Source organism: Sceloporus occidentalis, unplaced genomic scaffold (assembly GCF_023333645.1).
Source record: "Sceloporus occidentalis isolate IW3139 unplaced genomic scaffold, rSceOcc1.0.p SCAF_1, whole genome shotgun sequence".
Lineage (NCBI taxonomy): Eukaryota > Metazoa > Chordata > Lepidosauria > Squamata > Phrynosomatidae > Sceloporus > Sceloporus occidentalis.
In genome coordinates, this window is record NW_028316981.1 from 123,190,053 (window position 1) to 123,214,029 (window position 23,977).

Consider the following 23,977-nt stretch of genomic DNA (forward strand, 5'->3'; position numbering starts at 1 on the left):
GTTTTCACTGACCACTGAGTTATCTTATGATCAGTACTGAGTCCTTATTTCCCTGTTAAAAAGCACATATCCATATGGACTGGCTAGTGTGATAAACTTATATACTGTATCTGTACTTCGAATCCTGTGATAAATGACAGGCTACCAGGATTCCTTAGAGACAGATTGTCATCACCTACTTTTTAAATTAAATCATTACTACATCCTGAATAGATGGCAAGGGAGCTTTATACACGTATTTCCAGACTTTCCTTTTCACACTTTAACCAGGTTAGTTTGTTTCTGCTAAGCAAACTGGTGAGATGTAAGGCAAAATCACAGGCTTGTTTCAGACAACCAAATCAATCCCAGTTGCTAATTCAGGATATTTGTTAAAGAATCAAGAAAGACAAGTTAGTAAATAAAATGAGCAATCAAATTAAAGCTAACTAAATTTGTCAGACTTATCAATACAGTAATTCATTAAATTAGTTTTCAGAGAAAAGAGAGCCCCAGGCCTCCCTGGCATAGCTTTTGGTTTGATGTCCCTTGGCTATCTATCTGCAGGCTAGGGGTTGGGTAATTCAGTCCACTGACTAAAAGTTCTGGAGAAGGTTCCTGTTCTTTTAATTATTGGGTAGAAGAGGGAATTTCAGCAGGTGTTGCACCTTACCTGGTTGCATGATGAACAGCACATGCTGAAATTCCATCTCTTACACATCCATTAAACGCACAGGAACCTTCTCCAGTTTTCATTCTGGTAACTCTACAATATTGCTGGCGAGGTGGTGTTTATGGTTGAAAGAGTGTGTCTTTTGTACTGCTCTCCAATGTAATCCATCTAAAGTTTATATTTTAATCAATATGATTTATTTTATAATGCAGTTAATCATATATGCTGAAGCATTTATTTTAATGATAAGTTACTTTTAATTTATTTTACAATCAGTTAATAAAACAAAAAAGTACTTGTCCTGCCTCACCACCTCTATTCACACTTGGTATAGATGAAGGGTTCCTTTTACAACTTCTGGTGCACTGGATAACTCTGAGTAGAAAATTCAAACTGACTGTTGAATAGCCTTGGAGCTCACAGTAATTTTTGTAAAGCAGAGTTTAAAGCTCTCTTCTATTCAGCTCCAGAAATAAAGTGTGTGTCTGTATTTGAGTGTGCGTGTGTGTGTGAGACTGGATTTATTCCATCCTGACAACCCCACAAGGGCACAGAACAAATAGCAGCTTTCAAAATCAAAAATTCAATCAATGTAAAAAAGCAGGTAGTAGGCAAGACCTTCAAAGTCACATGTAATTCAGTGTAAGAGGTATAGATAGGCTTAATTTTTTTCCATAAAAGGTTTAATGACTAAACCCATTAGGGGACTCAGTGTGACTTGGTTTGTGCTGTTAGGAAGGATTTAATTAGGGGAATTTCTGAATTTAGCTCAAATTGTCGAGAGGGAGGTTCCTAACAACACCCTCGCGAGACCGTGTCCTGTGGTGTATATGAGAGGTCCGCAAGAATCCCTTGAGAGATGACGCTGAGACAGACTGCTCCACTTAAGTCCACATATTTATTAAAAGGGAACACAAACACACAGCAAAAGGGCACAAACATAGTGAGAGTTGAGAGAGGCAAATCTATGGGAGATGCTTACTTATGAAAGCTTCTCCAGGAACCAGATGTGGATGTAGATGATGAAAGGACACATCCTCTGAAACGTGGAGGAAAAATGGCTGAGGGAGCTAAAATCAGAGTTCGGTCTGACGTGAAGCCAGGCTTGTGGTAACACTGAGGCTTATACAGCGGGCCCTCCTTATACGTGGATTTGCCACGCGCGGATTTGAACATCTGCGGATGGCAAACCCGGCCATTGTCCCCCATGGCAGCGTTGGTGCAGCGCGCTGCCATTGGGGACAAAAGTCCCTCTCCTCCTGCCTTCTTCCTCCCTGCCTCCCTCCCTGCCTCCCTCCCTTCCCTCTTACCGTTGTCACCGTGGGAAAGGCCGGGTGCCGGTGTTGGAAGCCTTGAAGACCTCTGGCGCGGCTGCTCGGCCTCCTCGCCGCCACTTCCAACACGGGAAAAGCCTGATGGCAGTGTGGGAAGCTTCTTGGCCTCCAACACCACCACCGAGTCTTTCCCACGGCAGCAGAGCTGGCGCAGCGAGGAGGGCGAGCAGCAGTGCCAGAGGCCTTCAAGGCCTCCAACACTGCCACCTGGACTCCTCGACGCCTCCGCCGCCACAGAAGGGCCGGGTGCCATGTTGGAGGCCAAGAGGCCTCCAGCACCGCCACCTGGCCCTTCTGTGGTGGTGGTGAGGAGGCCAAGTGGCGATGTGGAGGCCTTGAAGGCCTCTGGTGCTGCTGTGCTCCGTTCCTCTTTGCCACCGCTGCTGCTGCCGCAGGAGATGCCCGGCAGTGGCGGCGAGGAGGCCGAGGGTTATTTCTATTCTTAAAAGCAAATTCCGTGTTCAGTGGTGTTTATTTTCAGTAAACAGTATATACAATCATAGATAGCCTGCCCTAAGACCTTTAGCATTTCATACTGGTGTTGGGGGCCCAGTAGTGGCATTATTTCTTTTTTGCTGTGTTGTTTTTACTCATTTTCAGTTCATCATCTGATATTTTTGGCAGTACCCAAAGGTTTGACCACAGTCTCAATAAATAGGTAAAACCCAAAGATGTTGCCCTCCAAATCATATTGAATCATTTAAAATCTTTCCTGTCTTTCAGGAGAATAAAGCAAACCAGATGAATTCAGACATGAATAAACAAAAATATTATAACTGATAAGAGGCTCTATCTTTTAGCTGAAACCAAATAATAAATAGATTAAGTCATTATTTTAACATTAAAAAGGTAAAGATTTCCCCTTTCACAAGGTTGTCAATTAGACCTATAGTTTTATTATAGGTATCATGACAGTTAATATTCTTTATAATACCGACATATGTTGGCATCATGGAGACAGTCGTGTAAACAATAAGGAATCTAAAATTAGCATACCTAGTTTACATTGCCTTCCTGTCACAGTATTATATATTTCTGTTTCAATATGACCGCATCCACTTCCCCATGCTTTCCCTTAGGGTAGAAGTGGGCAACTTTGGTGTGACTGAGGGGCAACAAAAGTGTGTGAGTGTGTGTGTGTGGGGGGGGAATGCCATCAGATGCTGCTTAAAATGGAAGGTTAGTGGAGGGAAATTAAGACAATCCATGGTGGGCATCAGCTGTGGACTCTTCAAGGGTGCTGGGGCTCTGGCAGTTAGCTAAGAATGCTAGACATTGGAGGATATCACACAACTGAAATTGGAAGTATAATCCAGTGTCATCCTGAAAGCAATCATGAGTATTCATGTTATTGCGTGAAAGGTTACCACACGCGATCGCTGGCAGTCAGAACGCACTCCGAACGCAATCATGTGTCAATCCACAGTTAATTCGGTTAACTAGCGAAGTCACAAACCCTATTCCAAGGCAACTTCGCACTCAGTGGAAGGGGGGGGGGTTCCCATGAAGCCATGCTGCAATTCCACTTCAATTTTGCTTCTGCTTGTCCTTCAGCATTGCTGATGGGGGGCTGCTGCCTGCTATTTAAGAGGCATGAACCTGGAGCTGTTGGATAACCATTATATTCACGTTTCAGCATGACAAGAGTGAATATATGCTCGTTTTAACATGAATAGAGCATGTTCTTTCAACCATTCCCTTCCCACCCACCCCTTTTGTAAATTGTGGGGTTCCTTGGTTCCTCTCTCTCTCACTCGCCTAAATATGCTATGCTCCAGTCATCTGGAGCCTCCCTGAACATGCGCAAGGGTCCCAATTGGCAATTAAGAACCCACCGATGTGATGGCTTACTTCGCACAGAATCTGGGTTGCATTCAGGGAGGCCATTACAGTGAATTTAAGGTGTGATAAGTAATCACATACAGTTGTCCCTCCATATTCGCTAGGGTTAGGGGAACAAGACCCTTGTGAATATGGAAAAACTGCAAACAACAAAAACACTGTTTTTACCTGAGAGGACACCTCTCTAGGAATCTCTAGGTCCTCCAGTGCAACTCTGTGGTCAATGTCCAACATACACTGACCATAGAATGGCACTGGAGTAGCTACAAATGGTCTTTCAGTGCAACTTTTAGTTAAAGTTGACCACAGAGTTGCACTGGAGGACCTAGATATTCCTAGAGAGAACATATTAATGAAATCCGTGAATAATCAAATCCACAAATATCAAAGTCGCAAATATGGAGGGATGACTGTAATTGCGTGAATTTTCAAATTGACCTAGCTATCTTCTCTTTCGTCCCGTGTGATATCCTCCATTGATGCCACCATCTCCATGGCAGATTTACCAAAATTGGAGGTGGAAAGATTGTTTACCCTCCAATATTTCACAGATGAATGGTTGGCTAACATCAGAGTGTGGTCAAAAGCATATGGCCAGACAACAAGAGGGCACAAGTTATTAATGAAGAACACATAACATTACTGTATTACTTTAAGAAGGGAAACCCTGGAATGAATACACTGAGTTTAGGAAAGTCTGCAAGGAGAGGGAAGCAAAAATCCAAATATGCCCACTGGAAAGAGTAAGACTGCCTCTCCTTTTCCTCCTGCTGAGTTGAGTGCAAATTACTTTTGCACAGTGAACTCTACCCAAAATTATTACTCTTGTGCTTTACTTTCCTGCACTTTGCTGTAGTCTGGTGGTGGAGGTCAAGACTAGAGAGATTGTGTACACAAATTAAATGCTTACAGATTTGCGGGGGCAGGAATGCCTTCTATTGGCACAAGTCTGATCCTTTTTGTTTGAATTTCCCACTCAAACTCTCATCAAGACCTGGGTGGGTGGGTTTGCATTGTGTTTCCTAATCTGGAGGTGCAAAAATAGCTGCTAGAGATGCCTCCGATCACCTCCACAATCACTTGCCCCCCTCCAATCCTCTTGAAGGCTGCATTGGTGGGGTCTTTTGAAAAGAGTGGGAGTTTTGGTTGGAAATCCATACTAGTCCCAGACTCACCTAAACATGCAATTATAATAGTAGACCGTTGTAACTCACTTTCAGTGGCACGTCCATTATTCATTTGTCCATTATCTCCTTATTGTGGCAGAGTTGGGGTGGGCTGATGGGTGGCTGTGAGGAAACGTTGAATGGTCTACCATTAAGATTTGCAATGTAGCTGCACCTACACTGTAGAAATAATTCACTTTGACTTTAAGTGCTGTGGCTCAATCCTATGGAATCCTGCGATTTGTAGTTTTACAAGGTCTTTAGGAGCCCTGGTGGCACAGTGATTAAATGCTGGTACTGCAGCCACTCACTCACAAACCACAAGGTTGTGAGTTCAATATCAGCCAGGGGCTCAGGGTCGATTCAGCCTTGCATCCTTTCGTAGGTCGCTAAAATGACAACCCAGCTTGTTGGGGGCAACTGGCTTAAGGAGTGCTTAAGTGCATTGATATGTGGCATAGAAATGTACTTGCTATTGCTATTTAGCTTTCTCTGCCAAAGTGTGCTGGTGGCTCACAAAACTACAAATCCCAGGAGTCTATAGGATGGAGCCATGTCAGTTAAAGTGGTGTCATTGAACTCAAACTGAATATTTTTCCTACAGCGCAGATGAACTTGTATCTCACCATACGACTCACTCGTCAAGACCATCAGTCATGAATTTTAAAGATGAATTTTACATTTACCTACTGCCCTATGTATTGTAATATGAATACTGCGTGGAGATGTAGCTTAATATGTGTATTTTATGTGATGATTATGTTTTAACCATGTTGTCACCCGCCTCGAGCCTTGAGGAGAGGCAGTAAGAAATGAAATTATTATTATTATTATTATTATTATTATTATGGGAAAGGCAGAGGGCAGTGGAAAGGGAGGAAGACTGCAGGCCAGAAGGCTAGGCTCATTTGGAGTGACCACTGGCACGGATCTGCAGGGCCTGAGCAGAGCAGAGGGCAGAGGGTCTTGGAGGGTCTTGGAGGGTCTCATCCACAGGGTCGCCATGGATCAGGATCAACCAGAGGGCAGTTGACAACAACACCAAGAGTTTCGTTAGAGGTTTTTTGTGTTAAGAACTTTCCAAAATCCACAGATTCCAGGGCAGCTAACAGCGACATGCGGGGGGAGGGGGGGCAGATATGTCCTCACCGCAAAGGAGGACAATGAAAAGTGGAGGACATGGCCAAAACAAAAACTCAGAACACTCATCGAAAGATAAATTCATGCTCCTTAGCCATGCTCTGAATGGAAAGCGTTTTGGAATTCCTCCTCCTGGACAGAAGGTGGAAATGTTTAAGGGGACCAGGTAGGTCCTCACTGCAAAAACTGAATGTATGATATTCAAGAAATAAATGCAGAGCATGACCAAATAAAAGCCCAAAACACTCATATGTGTGTGTGTGTGTGTGTATTTATGCTCCTTAGTCCTGCTCAAAATGGAGGATATTTTGGCATTCCTCCTGGACAGAAGGCTGAAATGTAGGACATGTCCAGGAGGAGGAGGAGGAGGAGGAGGAGGAGCACTGGTCACCCTGACAACATGGCCGCCTTCAAAGCTGCAGTCAGACCATCACTCTCTCTCTCTCTCTGTGTCTCTCTTCATTTTCGTACCTCTATTGGCCACGTCGGCGTCGCATTTTCATCGGGCATATTTCCAAGGAGCGGTTGTCGCTCTCCCATTTTCTTATCTCTAAGGTTCATCACAGGCGCGCCGCCCGCCCGCCCGCCCGTCGCAGAGTAATTACGTCAGGGATGTTGTTGTCTTGCAGGAGGTCGACGTGACGTGGCCGAAGAGGCGGAAGCGATGCTGCGGCAGGTGGGAATGAGGAGGGGGCGCAGAAGAGAGGGGGCGCGCGCGCGGGCGGGCGGTTGGGCGACCCTTGGAGCGCGCGGGGGAGGGAGGGAGGGCGAGGGCCAGAAATAGGGGCGGGGCTTCCTTAGCGAGGGCTCCGTGGCTCCTTGCCAGCCGCCCCTGGAGGCTGAGAGACTGTGGCCAAAGGGGCCCGAGGCCGAGCAGAGAGTCGGGCTCTCAGAGAGTCTCCCAAAGACACTGCTCAGCGCCAGGGATTCCTGGGGAGCTCTTTCATAATACCCTCATAGTATCTGTTTATTTATACCCGCCCTTCGGCCAAAAGGCTGCGAGAGCGGCTTACGCGTTGTTATTAGGCCTTTCCCTCAGGCTCACAGTCTGTCTTTCTGACACAAGGCTCGATGCTCACAGGACTACCGTTCCCAGAATCCCATAGCATTCAGCCAGGGCAGTTAAAGCGGTCTGGAACCGAATTATTTCTGGGCCAACACTCAAACCACTGCACACAGCGGCTCTCCATAGATTCCCACGGCTGTTATTACATTCTTAGATTTCATGTTATGTCCGGCTTTCCTCCCAAAACTGTTAAAAGGCCTCCCAGAAAACCCCAGTCTGCCTGTCATGCGTCCTCTATACATAGCTTTTTGTGGGTTTCTGGGGCTGTGTGGCCATGTTCGGGAAGAGTGTCTTTCTGGCGGGCATCTTCAGAGAATGACAGCGCCAGATGCCACAGATGCTGGAGAAACGCCAGGAAGGAACCCTTCCCGAACATGGCCACGCAGCCTGGGAAACCTGCACAAAACTATGGAAACCTTTGACTTCACATACCCTGCGTACATACACATAGGAGGCAGCGAGACTCAACATGGTGCTATATCCACACTGCAGAATTAATGCACTTGGACACCGTTTTAAACTGCCTTGGCTCAGTGCTATGGGATTCTAGGATTTGTAGTTTTGCAAGACAATCAGCCTTCTGGGCCAGAGAGCTCTGATGCCACAACAAACTACAACTCCCAGAATTCCATAGGATGGAGCCAGGGCAGTTAAAGTGGTGTCAGACTGCATTCTGCATTGTGTTTGAAAGTTTGAAAGAACAGTACAGTTGATAGAAATAAAGTGTTAAAAGTAGAATTAACCCATTTACAGCACGCCATCATCATTTCTTCTTCCCTGTGAGTCAGCTCTGATAAATTATATAGACAGGTGATTCTCAAACTGCAGGACAGGCCCTGATCCCTCTTCCTCTTCCCAAGCTTTTCTATCTGTAAAATTTACACATGCGTTGGGTTAAATATTGAATTTACTTAAATGAAACTGTTCTAACTGATTCTATTTCCTATTAGCTCCTATTTAAAAACTTTCTTATACTCAGTTGTAATATAAGCTTAAATTCTAGCTGCAGTAACGCATTATTAAAATTGAATAGACTTAAATGTTTGTGACGCAATAAGTTAAGCTGAAAAGTTTACTGGCTTGGAGCCAGTACTCAACAGATAAGGTGAAACTCAACATAGTGCTATTTACTTCTAAGTACGTCTACATAGCCATAGCAAAGGTAGCAATGCCATTTAAAATTAAGTCAAATATGCACAGGGGGAAAGGACCATAGAAACATCCCTTACATTGCCTTTTGATATAACAAAATATTAAAATACCATGTGACTTTAAAATAAATTGTGTGTGTGTTTTTTAAAAAAAAACATAATTTATTCTAAGCACTTAGAAGTGCATTTAAAAATGAACAAAAACAAAGGTGAAAATTGGGGAACTGTTATTTCAGGGGGGGAAATATAAATGCAAATGACTGCCCTTTGAATAACTTTTCCTGGTGTAGAACTATTAAAGAGGTAGAGCCAATGTCCAGAGTCTGTTTGTCCATAATTATGGTGGTGAGTATGTATCCCAAGAAGTAAATTCTACTGAATTCGGTTAGGCTTACTCCCAGGCAAATGTCACACTCATAGATATGTTTACCGATTTTATGATTATGCCTAGCAAACAGAAAAATTGCACAAATGTTTATGATGACTGGGATGGAGAAGTCTGATCTGGTGCTACAATTTTAAAGGGTTTGAGGAAAATGAAGGATCTGAACTCAACAAGTACAGAAAGATTCTAACCGAGAAACAGTGGAGAACTGTTAAGAGCCAGTGCAGAAGGCAATAGTAGTGGGTATATTTATGATAATATACCTTATTTCAGATAACATTAGTTAAATAACCTTTTGCCTTTAAACTGCTTGGTTAATGGCTTAAATTAAAATAAGTTTGCATCTTACCTGGAATTTAATGCGGGTGTCATCTGACATTCTTGAAAGGGACATATGGCATTGTCCAGTTTCACTATAGAAAAGGTGCCATGTATTAGAAAAAAGACCTTTTTTCACATCTTTTGTTATTCTCTTTTTATGTAATAACATACCAGAATCAAATAAGAAATAGATGTGCTCTGAACTTACGTTGTGCTATAATTTGTCTGCTCAAATAAAAATAATTCTGTATCGTTTAGAGTCTGTTAATCACAACTGAGTAAGACTTCTCATGCAAGTAGTCATGCAGCAGTACACTGGGATACTCATTCTAGGATACATATTGCTTAGGATGGCCCTTTCCCTCCGTTTTTAAGGTGTGAACTGCATTGGTCTAATCATTGTCTCCTGTAACCCCTTCTCATTTCTGACTTTAGGACAGTAATGATGACACAGAAGATGTGTCACTCTTTGATGCTGATGATGAATTGTCTAGGCGACCCAAGAAATCAAAAATCAAGTAAGTGATCGCTACAAATAAAACAAATCTGTCATCTCTTGTACTTGGTGTCTGCTTCATTGGCTGTGAGTTTGGGGAAATTGTAGGTTCAGATATTGATTATTCTTGTAAGCTGGATGTCTTGAATATGAGGTAGTATATCTATATAAATTTTATATGTACTTCTAGAGAGTGACAAAAGTCTTTCTGCTTGCTGCATGGGCCATAGGAACATAGGTATTTATATGTAACATAACTTTTTTTATGTGAAGTTGGGAATGAAGACAGATAAGATGTTTGCAACTAGTCTGTGACATTTGCTTGGCCTGTGCTCTCAATAAATTTTACAAGGAAGTATTGTGGGCAGGTATGTCTTACAACATGAACTAGTTTTTCTACATATTCATGTTGAAGATGAAATATAGTCAGCCCTCCACATTTGCAGCTTTGACTTTTGCGGTTTTGAGTATTTCTGGGTTTGATTAATATGGCCTCTCTCTAGGAATTCCTATGTCCTCCAGAGAGATTCTGGTGGAAATTAACTACAGAGTTGCATTGGAGGGCCTAGAGTACCTAGAGAAAACACATCTAGGCCTTTGTAGGTCCTTCAAGATGATTCTGTAGTCAGCGTTTGGTAGATTTTGACCACAGAGTTGTGATGGAGGACCTAGACATTCCTAGAGAGGTGGTCTCTCAGGTTAAAAAGTAGTGTTTCTTTATTTGTGTTTTTTTTTTTTTTTACTTTTCACGGGTTCCTCTGTCCACAAACCCAGCAAATGTGGAGGGAATACTATAGTAATAGTAATAATTGGTTTTAATTGTGTGACTATTATTTGCTATTTGACATTTTTAATTTGTTGCCTGTTTTATTGAACCCTTTCCTGTATTGTTATGCATTATTTATATATATCATGCTATTACTTCTTAAATTGTACGCCATGGGCAGGTTTACTTTATCTATTTTATTGTTTGTATGTACAGCGCTATACAAATACAGCACTATATAAATAAAGCATAATAATAATAATAATAATAATAATAATAATAATAATAGTAATAGTTATTGTGGAGTGCCACAGTATGAAAATTATGTTTGAAATTTACTGAAACTGTGACTGAATACAACCCTCACTAAGCCTTTGAATTCAATAGGAGCGGAGGTCAATCACTAACTAAATTACTATTTTCATGTGTCTTTCACAGACATCCAATTGCCTCCTTTTTCCACTTGTTCTTCCGTGTCAGTGCAATAATTGTTTACTTACTCTGCGAATTGTTGAGCAGCAGCTATATTGCCTGTATGGTGACAATCATCTTACTTCTATCTTGTGACTTCTGGGCAGTGAAGGTAAATCAATCTGTTAAAGTTTATTGATACGGTAATATATTTCATACTAACAAAAGATGTAGGTAGATTTCATGTACTACCTAACTTCAGAAACACAAGCTTCAGTTGCAGTCCTGCCAGTTTGTTTGTTTGTTTATTTATTTATTTATTTATTTATTTGTGGTATTTATACCCCGCCCTTCAGCCCTAAAGGCTCTCAGAGTGGTACACAATTATTATTTTAATTAGACAGTTCCCTGCCCTCAGGCTTACAATCTAAAAAGACACGTCAGAAAAGGAGAAGGGAACGGTGGTAGGGAACAGGATCAGGTCCAGCGGTTCTTCTCTCCCTCTGAGGCCTGGACCAAGGCAGATGGACTGGAGGGAGGGCTCTGCTTAATTGAGGCCAGGCCTGATGGTGTTGGGCCTGTCCTTTTACTCCCTCCAGGCCAGAAGATGACAGTTGGGAAGGAGAGAGGGCCTTCTTCCTCAGGCCCAATGGTGTTGGGCCTATCCTTTCACTCCCCCCAGGCCAGTAGATCAACTTCACATCCAAAAAAAGAGCTGGAGTTCTGTTTTCTGTGTTTCTTAACCTCAGTAGAGAAGTTACAGGAGGAAAAACTTTTGTGGGTCATTGTGGACTTTTAAGTGTCACATAAGAAGGGCAAGCTCTGCCATTTTGTCATGCTATCAGTGTTGTTGTTGTTATTGTTGTTGTTACAGTTGGCCCTCTGTTTTTGTGGGGGATCTGTTCTGTTCCCCTCCCGCGGAAACAGGCTCGCGCATATTCAAGCCTCATAGGCTTCAATGGGGTGCACACCATTAGAAATAGCGGAGATTGCCCCTCCACGGATATTCGATGGCACAGATCCACGATTTAGGAGGGGGCGACTGTATTTTCCTGTATATTGTACTTTTCTCCCAATAACGAGGCTTAAGGTGGCTAAAAACATATTTTAAAACAATACAGGTTAAAATGATAGAAAACCTTCAATAAAAGCATAAAGATAAAAATATTTTAAAAGACAAACAATTTGTAAAGTTAAGAACATTAAAAGTCATTTTAAAATTGTATACAAACTATGAAATTTGATTTGTGATGTTATGGTAGTAAAGCTCAGGAGTACATTTAGTGAGGCACAGAACTGTTCTGCATAGGGTGGTTTGTTTTTGTTTTGCTGCCTGGAGTGAGGTAATGAATAACTTTGGCTCCTGGTTGATCTGTCAAGAAGCACTTGTTTCACGCATCCCAGAGTCATTAATGGAGGAAGCAGTTCTTTGGAACTACTCTATCTTGTGGTAACTTGTGTCAAGCAGCCAGTTGCAATAAATCCTTTGGGATTGCTGTGTGTGCAGTCTAGATACTAGCCTGAGTATCTGGTGGAGGCATGTTTGCTTTTGTTGTTATGTGCCCCCAAGTAAACTCTGACTTATGGAGACCATGTCCTCGGTTTTTCTTTGCAAGATCTATTCCCAAGCTTCCTCTTAGGCTGAGAGATTGTGACTTGCACAGCATCACCTAGTGAGGTTTTTGAACAGGGATTCAAACACTTGGCCTCTTGGAGTCTTAGTCCAGCAGTTAGAGCATTGCACCTCACTGGTGCAGAAGCATGTTCATGGATGGATTAATAGCTGCCTACCAAGAACACAAACAAATGGGTTCTAGAGTAGATCAAGCCTGAACTCTCTCTGGAAGCTAAGATTACTTTGGCCATATCATGAGGAAAGATGAATCATTAGAAAAAATGGTGCTAGGAAAGGTGGATGGCAGTAGAAAGAGAGGAAGACTACACCCTAGATGTCTAGACACAATTAAAGAGACCATAGGCCTGTGCCTGCAGTATCTGAGCATGCCATGAAGGCAGCTAACAACTGATGTCATTCAACACCACAAAAGAAATGGGAACCCTGTCTTTCCCGTGTTGGACGTATAAAGCAGAGGTGGCTCATTCTTAGGGTTTCAGTCTATGACTTTCATGCTGTTTTTAATTCTCTCTAGAATATCACAGGGAGGTTGATGGTTGGCCTTCGCTGGTGGAACCAGGTTGATGATGATGGCAAAAGCCACTGGGTATTTGAAGCCAGGAAGGTAAATATCTCCCTGTTGCTGAGGGAAGTATGGTGTTGTTGTTATGTGGTGGTGTGTTTCTGGACTGTTGGCACATTGCCTTCAAGCCCCTTTGCAGACACTAGGAAAGATACGTACAACCAGGCTAACACATAGGTGTGTGTCAGTAGGAGGTATAAGTATATGTCTATCTGAACAATTAACTTGCTCAATTGTCTACTTTTGTGACTGTTCTAAAAAGACACATACTGTTTTGCAATGAAGTGAATGACATTAAGTTGTTAATTTCAATTTACTGTATTGAAAGCTTAACAGATGGGACCAAGCTGTATCTAATCATACCAGCTCAGACATTTAAAAAAACAAAAACAAAATAAAAATCAATTATGTCCATTGGTGAGGATTTCTGAACTTTCTTCTGATTCATGGATAAAGGATTACCATTCCTGAGACACATTTTTTGGGAAAAGGCTACATTAGTATTTATGTATTTATTATAGCATGCTGCTCCATAATCAGAGACAAATATAAATAGTATAATTGAATGAAACATAAAAATACAAATACATTTTAAATTAAGCACTGTTGCTTTGCATTTTAAACTGTATTTCTTTACATTCTTAGACATCTACTCAGGGGAAGAAAGCTACGTCAGAAGCAGAGTCTAGAATCTTCTGGTTAGGACTGATCACTTGCCCTTTGCTCTGGGTGATTTTTGCCTTCAGTGCCCTGTTTTCTTTCAAAGTAAAATGGTTGGTGAGTGGAGAACTTGGTAACTACCTTAATCAGACTGATTCCTTTGGATGCATATTGCATTGAGGCCCTGATTCTGTCATGTGGTGTTGCCTTTGTTCACAGGCAATAGTGATTATGGGCGTGACATTGCAAGGAGCCAATCTTTATGGCTATATCCGGTGCAAATTGGGCAGCAGGAAAAATCTGACCAGTGTGGCAACCTCATATCTAGGCAGGCAGCTTCTGCGGCAGGTAATTTTGCTTTTGCATATAAGTCTACTTTTTTCTTGCTCTCTCCGTATGTTTTCATATTTTCATGATTCTTGCATTGTCTGAATTTTATGATGGACAGTGGTTTAGACAACTGAAGACTTTCAGAATTCAAAATCCTACACCAGCATGTACAGGTTTTCCAACAACTGGGAAGACTGCTTGTTCTAATCACCAAATGGGTATTACTGCACAACTCTTTGTCCTGCTGAGAATGCATGGTGTAAGAGCATTCATGGCATAAGAGCTTGTTCAGATGTACCCCTCAGGAGATGTCCAGCCCCAGAATGCTCAGCAGGATGCAAGGGTATCCTTTCTTAGTGGCCTTTGCAAGGCAAAGAACCAGTAGTTGCGGTCTGTTTTTGCTCATCCCTGTCTTAGGCTGCAAAGTCACACACAGTATTGAAATAGGATTCTTTAATTTTTGCCCCAGGTCAGTTCACCATCAGTACAGAGGTTATCCCATTTCATTATTCTCCCTCCATACTATAATAACCCTTATCCTACTTTTTTTTAATTTTTTTTTTTTTTTTTTTTGGCTTTAGAGTTTTGTTTTGCTTCTTGATTTAGCATCCAGAGATGTGGGTCTCTAAAAGAAAAGGATGTTTGCTATAAATGATGGAGTGCTCAACCATGAAGTTTCTTGAATGATTTTGAGATGATCATTCTTCAGCGTAGACTGCAGTTTTCTGAAGAAATAATGCAGTTTGGCAACACTTTAATTATTATTATTATTATTATTATTATTATTATTATTATTATTATTATTTTAGTTTGGCAACACTTTAAGTGCTGTAGCCCCATGCTCTGGAATCCTGGGATTTGTAGTTTTAAAAGGTCTTTAGCCATCTCTGTTCAAGTGTGTTGGTGCCTCACAAGACTCCAGATCCCAGGATTCTGTGGGATGGAGCCATGGCAGTTAAAGTGGTGTCAGACTGCATTATTTTTACAGTGTAAGTGTCCCCTTAATCTACTTACTCCCTCAGGGGTTGTTGTAAAGATGGGATTATCTCCAAAATATGGCTTTTCATAAAACCTTTGGGTTCTCATTGATTTCATCCAAATTAGAACATGTGCATAGTTTTAAACTTTTTTTAATTGGAAGGAAAGTCTAAAGATATGATAGTAATAATCCAATTGTATGTATTTTTAACATGGTCTTCTGTTTCTTCCTTACCAACTGTCTCACTCTCGTTTTGCCTGGGATGTTTATAAATCATGTATTACAGTGTTTCCCCATAGTTTGAAACATTGCTGTAGGGCAGTTTTTACCAAGACTTTGACCACCAAATCGATAAGGTTTGTAAGAGCTTTTAATTTCCCCAGGAAGCACACAGTAATGGTTTAATCTTCAAATTGGTCATAATAAACCATGAAAACTGTATATTAAATCCATGTTGTTGATACTGTACTAAGACAGTACAGCAAATACTTTCCCCCAAAGTGGAAATAGTTAATTTTCTGGAGTGATTTTCCCAAGGAATCTGATGGCCTTGAGTTAATCCTGAATTAATGTTTCTACTGTTGCTTTTACAGACTGTGACCAAAGAGGACCAAGCAGTATCTTGAAGTTCAGGAAGAGTCCCCAGTTACTTTTTTGATCACTTCTGGAGAATGAGAAATATTTCCTTGAACCCTGTACAGAAGATTTATAAGATGTGTGTGGATTTTTGTAATTAAATATACCTTACAGAAATGCTAGTTACCTCTCATTTCTTACAACTTACAAGGGTTTGCAGAGTGCTTCCTGACCTTTAACTTGTCACTGGACTTTTTAAAATGTAAAATTACTCTGTTTATTAGATGTATATGAAACTATATTTCTTAAGCATCAAGATCTGTTCCAGAGAGTTTTGTTGTGAAATGCTGGGCAGTCCAAAAGCTGTGTATCTGAAAATCTCCGTGATAGAAGGTTTGAGTCATCTGTCACTGCCATGAAAACTGAAGAATGTCGCCTTCAATATAGTATCTGATATATTTACGTAACTACAGCAGCCACTTTCATTTTTTAAACAGCACAATTTGTAGCCCTTAAGGTTGGAGAAGAGAAGCTGAAAAATAGAGGGAAAACTTTCTGTCAGAGGATTAGATATAGAGCACAGGAGATCAGAACTTGCAGTTTCCTAGTTGGAACAAAGGGATTCAATGCTAAAGACATCATTTAGCTTTCCTGTTTGCTGAATCTGAGGCATCGTAGGTTGGGTTTTCAGATCCCCTGAGGAGTATGGCATCATCTTACTTCATCACCAGCAAACCCCCCCCCCCCCCATCTTTATTTTCAATTTCTGAGGAGTTGTGGTGGTGTTTTTTTTAATTGTCTTTTACCTGACACTATGAGAGCAAACTGTCAGAAGAATATGACCTTATTCTAATACACTTTTGAAAAATACTGGATACATCTGGCTATTCTTTCAGATTTCCTGAGTAATAAGTGAAAATAGATAAACTGTACTCTTGGTAATCTATAGAAAGTAATGAACAATAATATTTATGAGCTATTGACTGTTGTTGGTTAGAATGCTCTTTCTGTTCTTTCTACAGGAGATAGCAGACCAAAGTAGTGGGCTGTTCTTTGGGTTCTTCATTTCTGTCTCTTTAAGGGTCACAATAGTTGTGTTTACATGTAAACCGAAACTTTGGTAAAGCATGTGAATGTGAAATCGGAGGCTTTCATGGCTGGCATCCATAGTTTTTTGTGGGTTTTATGGACTATGTGGGCGTGTTCTAGAAGAGTTTATTCCTGATGTTTCACCAGCATCTGCCTGGCATCTTCAGAGATTGCTTGCCTGGAAAAGAGGAACTCCTTTCCAGGCAAACATTCTCTGAAGATGCCAGCCACAGATGCTGGTGAAACATCAGGAATAAACTCTTCTAGAACATGCCCACATAGCCCGAACCCGCCCCCCCCCAAAAAAAAAAACATTATGTGAATATATGTTGTTTTTTCTCCTTCTCATTTTTTGTGGCTGTTAAAATCCAAAAATTATGTCCAAATGTCAGCAAATTAGTTTGTATTATGGCTTATTAAGACAAGCTAATGTCAAATTGTGGTTTATGAAGTTGGCTTGTTTCAGTAATTAAAATTAGCTACAGTTCAGGTTCAGATGTAATTACAAATGGAGTTAAAAGCATCTGATCTCATAACAGCTTCACTAGAAGAAGTGGGGAAGTGAATGAACCTGAGGCTCATTCACATAATGCTACCATACTTTGGCTATGTTCAGATATTCCAACAAGGGTTCCTAGCCTTTTCTATGTGGCACACTCCTAGAAAATGTTTGTTTAATGTTTGCAGCCCCTACAAAAGTAATATGTTTGAAGAGGAAGAAGTCTAATTTCTAATTCTGGAATCACAAATTGAACTATATAGAATACTGCGGGTGAACAAACTGAACTTAAATAAGATTTTAGCTCAGTGCATAAAATGCAAATCTAAATTGAGCAATTAAATTCTAATTTATTCATGGAAAAATTACTGATGACTTGTGACTCCAAGGACACAAGCCACTCATTGTTGCCCCCTCTGAAATTCCCTCTCACATACCATGGGGATATGGCCACCCCAGGTTGGGGACCCTTGTGTTACACTGATGACTCTTAAATGTACAATTTAACCATTAACCCTGTGTGTCTAGTTTGTATACATTATGGCTCCATAGAGAGTTCTGGCTTTATGTATCTCTGTTTAAACATGCAAGTATTCTATGAACTGGGGGTTACTTGCATGCAGTTATATGGTGTTCTGTCTGTCCATGCCATTTTGCTATCATTTTTGCTTTTGTGTAGTTACTGGATTTGATAGTGATGGGGAACGGCTGTCCACACATAGGCCACAGTGCATACAAAATATTCTGCAGAAACATACAAGAGACAAATGCCCAAGCCTGCCTTCTGCACCATATGTAGCATCAGTATACCTGTGTCACATGATGAGGTGGCCCTGAAATGATAGTTATGTCAATACTGAAACAATATTTAAGAGTATTCTTTATAGGTGGAGAATTTTAAATCTGGGTGCTCATTATCTCAGCAAATGGTAGGCATGGGAAGATTTCAGCTTGCCCTGAACTAGCTGTATGCATGTATAATCAGGCATGTGTAGTCAGAGGCTCAGCTCAGTTCACTTCAACTGGAATATGACTCAGCTGGTAATCATCTTTTTGAAAGGTTGCATTTCTTTTCTGTCCTTTGCCATGAACTGAGGTGGGTCCTGGGAACAAACCTCAACTTGTTCAAACCATGGCTGGTTCTGCTGTTTTTCAGGATTAGGTCTTTTATTAACAGGATTTTGTTAATATTTAATGCTTGCTGAATATGCTTCTATAATAATACTCTTCATGTTGAATATGATCATTTTGCAGATTTCTCTAGGTGTTTATTTGAGAGTTAAAACTGTATTCAGCTTAAGAAAGGTTAGCAAGTTGTGATTAGTAAAGAAACAGTGGTTATAATGAAAACTTACTAGAATGTTTCTTAATGATAACTTAATGTTTATGTTCGAAAGCAGATTCTGTTGAGTTGACAGCTTGAAAAGGAATATTGATAATATTTGTGTTTGGATGTATGGATAATGTAAATCTTGAGTTTTCCTTTTGGGGGGGATGCTATTTAAAATCTCTAATATGTTTTCAAAGAAAATGACATGTTTTTTCAAAGAAATCTATTTTTAAAAAAATTATGAGGTTTTGAATTTGCTTGATGTTAGTGTGCTGGCATCATTCGTCTGTAGTGATATGTAGTATTTGTTGTTTCAATTTAACAAGCTTGTGTTTTCACACTGGTTTCTGATAGCCCTCTTTCTTTCACTGTAGTGTTTTTCTTGCCATTTGTATGTTCCTTTAGTTCCTGTTTTTCACAAACTTGCTTCTGTATTCTACGGAGAACAGCAATAGTAACACTCTAAGTAGTTTTGTTGAGCAGACTAAACTTTATCACTGTGACTGGACAGTGGAATTATCTAGTAAGTATATGGCCTGCTGATTGTTTGCCAGAATCAACTAGACAAATCAAAAGTAATACCAAGTCAGATTGTCTCAACAACAGTTGTAAGTCATGTATTCTTCCTCCCATGATAGTCATAAAAGTACTCCTAGCTGTACATTTAGTAATGTTAAATGCAACATAAATTGGTGACTTGTGTATAGCACTGGGTCTAATAGCAGCAAAACTTTCATCCCATTTCAGAAGTAATATTTTACATTTGATAGCTCACAAGTCAGCATATGAAATAATGAGGATCAATTGTAGGGTCTTGCATATATAAACTGCTAGACAATCTTGAGCTTGTTTATTTTACCATTAGTTTTGTGACACCAACGATAAATATGCAGCCTCACAAAATTGACCATCATAAGGCATTGCTCCCTGCTTCTCAGGAATGTCTCTTACACTTTCTCCTTATGAACAGAACTGACCTTCTGGACATGGCATTTCTAGAGTTCCAATGACAGTCTTATTTAACCCATGCTCTGAAAGGGTTATTAGGTTTCACTTCTGTGTGCCTGGTCATCTAACAAACCTAGATCCTTTTAGTTGCCAGGAAGAGCAGGATCTCAATAGTATTCATGGCAGCATATGTTGTAATGTAAGGATGGATTAAAATACCATCAGTCCCAGCTACTAGAGCCAACTGTGTAGTTGATTCTCCACATCCTGGAGAGTTTTTTGTTGACCTGTAAATTGGGCAGGTGATCCAAAGAAGACTACATTCCAACTTGGACTTCATATTGAAAGGATACCTTGAAGAAATAATTGAGGCATGCACTTGCTCAGTTGTGATGAATGGGTTTTCATTTTGGTTAACATGGTGATGTTTACAAGTTGCTTGGGAGAAGTGAGGTGCAACCACTTATCTTAGCCCATGTCCATTCTGGCAGACCAGAACCACCAGAGAAGGGCTGACTAGTTGAGTGGTGGAGATTGTACTGTACATGCTTCTTTGAAAAAAGGTTGTGTTCCAACTCCTCTGAAAGAAGCCATCATAAGACTTCATCAACCAATGTCTAATCTTAATATATAAGTAAAGGCGTGAAGCCTTTTGTAATTTTTAACCTCAGAGGAATCCTGAAAATTACCCCTTCAAAAAATTATATCTATAAGTACTGGGAATGCACAAAAAACAGTGGCAGAACATTTAAATCTCCCTAGGTCATTCCATCTCAGATGTCAATGGTCCTTGAACAAAAGAACTGCAAAGGTAGATTGGAAAGAGAAACAGCAGAATTTGAATTCATCCATAAACTATAGTCCCTTAGCAATGGATTGAACAGGGACAATGGTTTCCTGGCTCACTACACACATTTCAACACTATCTGACCCCATCCTCAGGGGCTGTCCTACATTTATCTATTTTCTTCACCTACAGGGTTGTTTCCAAAGCCAAAGTGGCCTTGCCTCTTGATTTCCATACACATTGAAAAGTTCACAATGTCTTTGTTCACTAACAACCATTGTTAAACTGGACTTGCTACTTCATTTCCGTACACAAAGGATTTTGAATTTGAATTGACATTCTTACATATCAGTGACATATATATGTCTGTCCCTGGTTTCCACTTCACTAAATACATCTGAGGAAGTAGACTGAAATCTACAAAAGCTCATGCTGCCAACTTCTTTATTTCAGTTAGTCTCGAAGGTGCTACAAGATCTCTCTACTCTGAAAAAAAGTAATCTTTTCTCTTGATGAGGAGTTCATGACTTATTTCTTTGGTGAGAAAACAAATGCTGTCCTGTCATATCTCGTTCTCTCTCCCAGCCCCTTAATACTGGAACATTTACAAGCAGGACAGTATTCCATCATAACCATTGAGAACGCTGCCTGAAAAGTCCACTAGATGGCAGTGTGTTGTTGCCAGTACTATGGTCCTGACATAAATTGTGTGCTTGGGATTTTTTTTCTCTCAAAAAAAGTTTTACTTTGTTCAGGACATAATTCATAATCATAGTTGAAATGTATAGATAAAGCCTTTAAAAAACACTTTGATCCCTTGTGCTCTTAGGTGTACCTCCTAAGAGAGTACCTGTGTACCAAATGGACACAAAAAGAATATGAGTATTCATGCACATATACAAATATGCGTGTGTGCAGAATGAGAGTGAGAGGTTTTTACAGATAGTTCTGCATAGTAAGTTTTTGTTGTGAGCCTTCAGATTGTTTCCAAATTATGATAACCCTAAGGCGAACCTATCGTGGCGTTTTCTTGGCAAGATTTGTTCCAGGGAGGGCTACCTTTGTCTTCCTCTGAGGCTGACAGAGTGTGACTTTCCCAAGACCATGCAGTGGGTTTCCATGGCTGAGCAGGGATTTGAACCCTGGACTCCAGAGTCCTAGCTCAGTGCTCAGCAGGCCAGTACACCACACTGGCTGTAATAGTAGCCTTGGGCAATATTCAGGAATATTGTTAATATTTTTTATGTTGCCTTTTGGCCCAAATCCTCTCTGAATCACTGAATAATGTATTCAGTCTCAAACACCTTGAAGATCTATGATTTTCTTAATGTGGGAATTCCCTCTACCAATGCAGATTGCAGTTGTTCCATGCCATCTACAAGCAAATGGTCTGAATAATCCAAGAATCTTAGAAACTTCTATCCCTTTTCCCACCATTCCATCACCATTATTGTAGGTGTGTAAGGCAGCTGTGCAGGACTGGGGAATGTGCTGAACTATCACATCGACTGCTGTTTTCCTAGGTGGTCGGCTAATAGCCATCTTTCTGGTGACTCAACCTTAGGTGACAGGCACATACCCTGAAGCCTTACCAGCTTCTTATGGCCTGGCTGAGCTTACATACTACTCAGGCAACAAAGCAGTAAATAGGAGGATATAGTAAAATGTAATTAAAAAAACACACCAGATAATTTAGGAAAGATCCTTTCTTCAAGACGTATCCTTTGCAGGTAATGATGAGGTGGAACAATATTACACTATGGCTTTTACACTATGATCCTTTACACTCAACCCTCTAAGTCAGCTATTAGGAAAAATGAAATGTAGGAATGAGCTAAGCTGGGGTGTAGCTTTCCACTTGGAAGTCCTATTGAGCTCAAGAATTGAATATGCACATAATATGGTTAGGCTGTAAGTTAAGCTTTGGGAGGGCATTTGATTTTAATTCATTATGCTCTGCATTTGTTATGGTGTTTTTAGTTTTAAGTTGTAATATAACTTGCTTTTTCAACTTTGAAATTTAAAAACTAAAGAGCAAATGACACTAAACAAGCTGAAAATAAAAAAAATCTTTTCACAGTACTTCATTCACTGTTTTATGAAATTACAAAAAATATTTTCCAGCTCCCCTCCCTGGGAAAAGAAATTGGTCATGATGACAGGTGACACTTTTCCAGCAATTCCAAACAAAATGATTTTCTTTTCCACTATTGTATTTTAAAAAAAAAAACACATCTCTTTTTCTTCCCCATTTCAGCCTGTATGACTTTGCTTCATTTTAAATAAATAAAAATGGGTGGGCTTTGTATTTAGTGTAACATGTAGCCTTGCCCAGAGAGGGACACTGCAGGGCTTCTGTTCAGCTTCATGGAAATAAAACCGTTCAATATCTCTACATGAAGCAGATGGATGAGGTCTTTAGGAATATTGGACTGGGTGCCACTAGTACGTCAATGATGCTCAGCAATATTTTTTCCTTTCCTTAGGGAGCAACTGGGCTATGTAGGTGCTGGACTAGTGCCGAGATGGGCTGGATGAGATCTTAATAAACTAATCTAAATCCTGTTTAAATTGGAGGCTATATGGATGGGTGGTTCTTGAGTCTAGTAACTGGATAGGCAACCTGACCAGGGTGGGATTGCACTCCTTGGATGGTGTGGTTGCATAGCTTGGGAATACTTTTAGATCTATCTCTGGTATCGGAGGACCAGGTGGACCTCATGGCTCAGGTTTAGCTGATCTGCCAGTGACAGTTTTTCCTGGTAACTTAGCCACAGTAGTTTATGAACTAGTAACTTCCTGATACTGCAATATACACTTTGCAGAATTACCATTGAAAGGCAGTTTGGAAGCTGCTACTATTGCAAAATGCAACATCTAGATTGCTAACCAAAACATCATAGAGAAACCATGTAACACCGGTCTTAAAAGAACTGCACTTCCTGTCATAATATTTCAGTTTGAATTCACTGTGATGACATTTAAAGCCCTGAACAGTTTGAGGTCTGTGCAAAGTTAAAATGTGGCTTGTTATTAAAGCCTTGGGAACAGGTCTAATGATTTTATCCAATTTGCATATATACATGGTTTGAATTGCTCTAACACATCATTAATTTATTTTAATTTATATTGTTTAATATGTGTTTAGACTGTAAATTAACTTACTGTTTTAATATTCAAATTTTCAAAATTGGTGTTATTGTAGCTGTAAGATGCATGGGTACAGGGTAGAATATAAGAATTTTAATAAAACAATAAAAATAAATAACTTTTCCCATGGAGAAGAGACTCTTATGATGTCGGTTTCCAGGCAATAGATTTATGTGCAGGGGATTTGGTTCAGGCAGGATGAGTCATGATGGAGGATCCTTGTTGACATCTCCCAGAAATTTCACAGCCTGGCTTGCATTTCCCCTTTGGTGCTCAACTGTCATAGAATAAAACACTACTCTTGTGCTTGCTTCTTCTTTTTTCCTATCTGGAAGCCAAAGTTACATTCTATGGTTTGTTTTGTTATAATTCTTGCCTTGCCCCACCATTTATTCTTGGCAGGTTGGCAGGATTAGCATTTTTAGCACTTCCTATATGCAGAGCCGTTTTCTTCCTCTGCAGTTTCTCACACCTTTCATTCTGGATATGACAGCTTTCTTTTGTTCCTTTTCTCTCTGCATCTTTCTTTCTTTCTTTTTGCTTTGTACATTTTTCACAACCACTTCAACAAAGACTGAAAACTTCAAAAAACTCACCCATTTTTTATTGTTTTGATTCAATTAAAGCTGTAATCCATTCCCAGCACATGGGAACATTATACAACTATGCCAGTTAGTACTGAAACCACAGGGTAATATAGT

General features: G+C 40.3%; 1 protein-coding gene across 2 annotated transcripts; it reads left to right on the forward strand.

Annotated features, from left to right (window-relative positions):
- The first annotated feature begins 6,723 nt into the window (after nt 1-6,723).
- Nucleotides 6,724-15,650, forward strand: LOC149322080 (Golgi apparatus membrane protein TVP23 homolog B-like). 2 transcript variants are annotated; one of them, XM_089534204.1, is made up of 7 exons: nt 6,724-6,810; nt 9,493-9,575; nt 10,758-10,902; nt 12,881-12,970; nt 13,574-13,705; nt 13,808-13,936; nt 15,491-15,650. In XM_089534204.1, the coding sequence occupies exons 1-7, from the start codon at nt 6,799-6,801 to the stop codon at nt 15,521-15,523; spliced, it is 624 nt and encodes a 207-aa protein (XP_089390330.1). In that variant the 5' UTR covers nt 6,724-6,798; the 3' UTR covers nt 15,524-15,650. The 2 variants fall into 2 exon arrangements, with proteins under 2 accessions (XP_089390330.1, XP_089390320.1); XM_089534194.1 differs by lacking the exon at nt 6,724-6,810 and adding an exon at nt 8,649-8,696.
- The last annotated feature ends 8,327 nt before the right edge of the window (nt 15,651-23,977 follow it).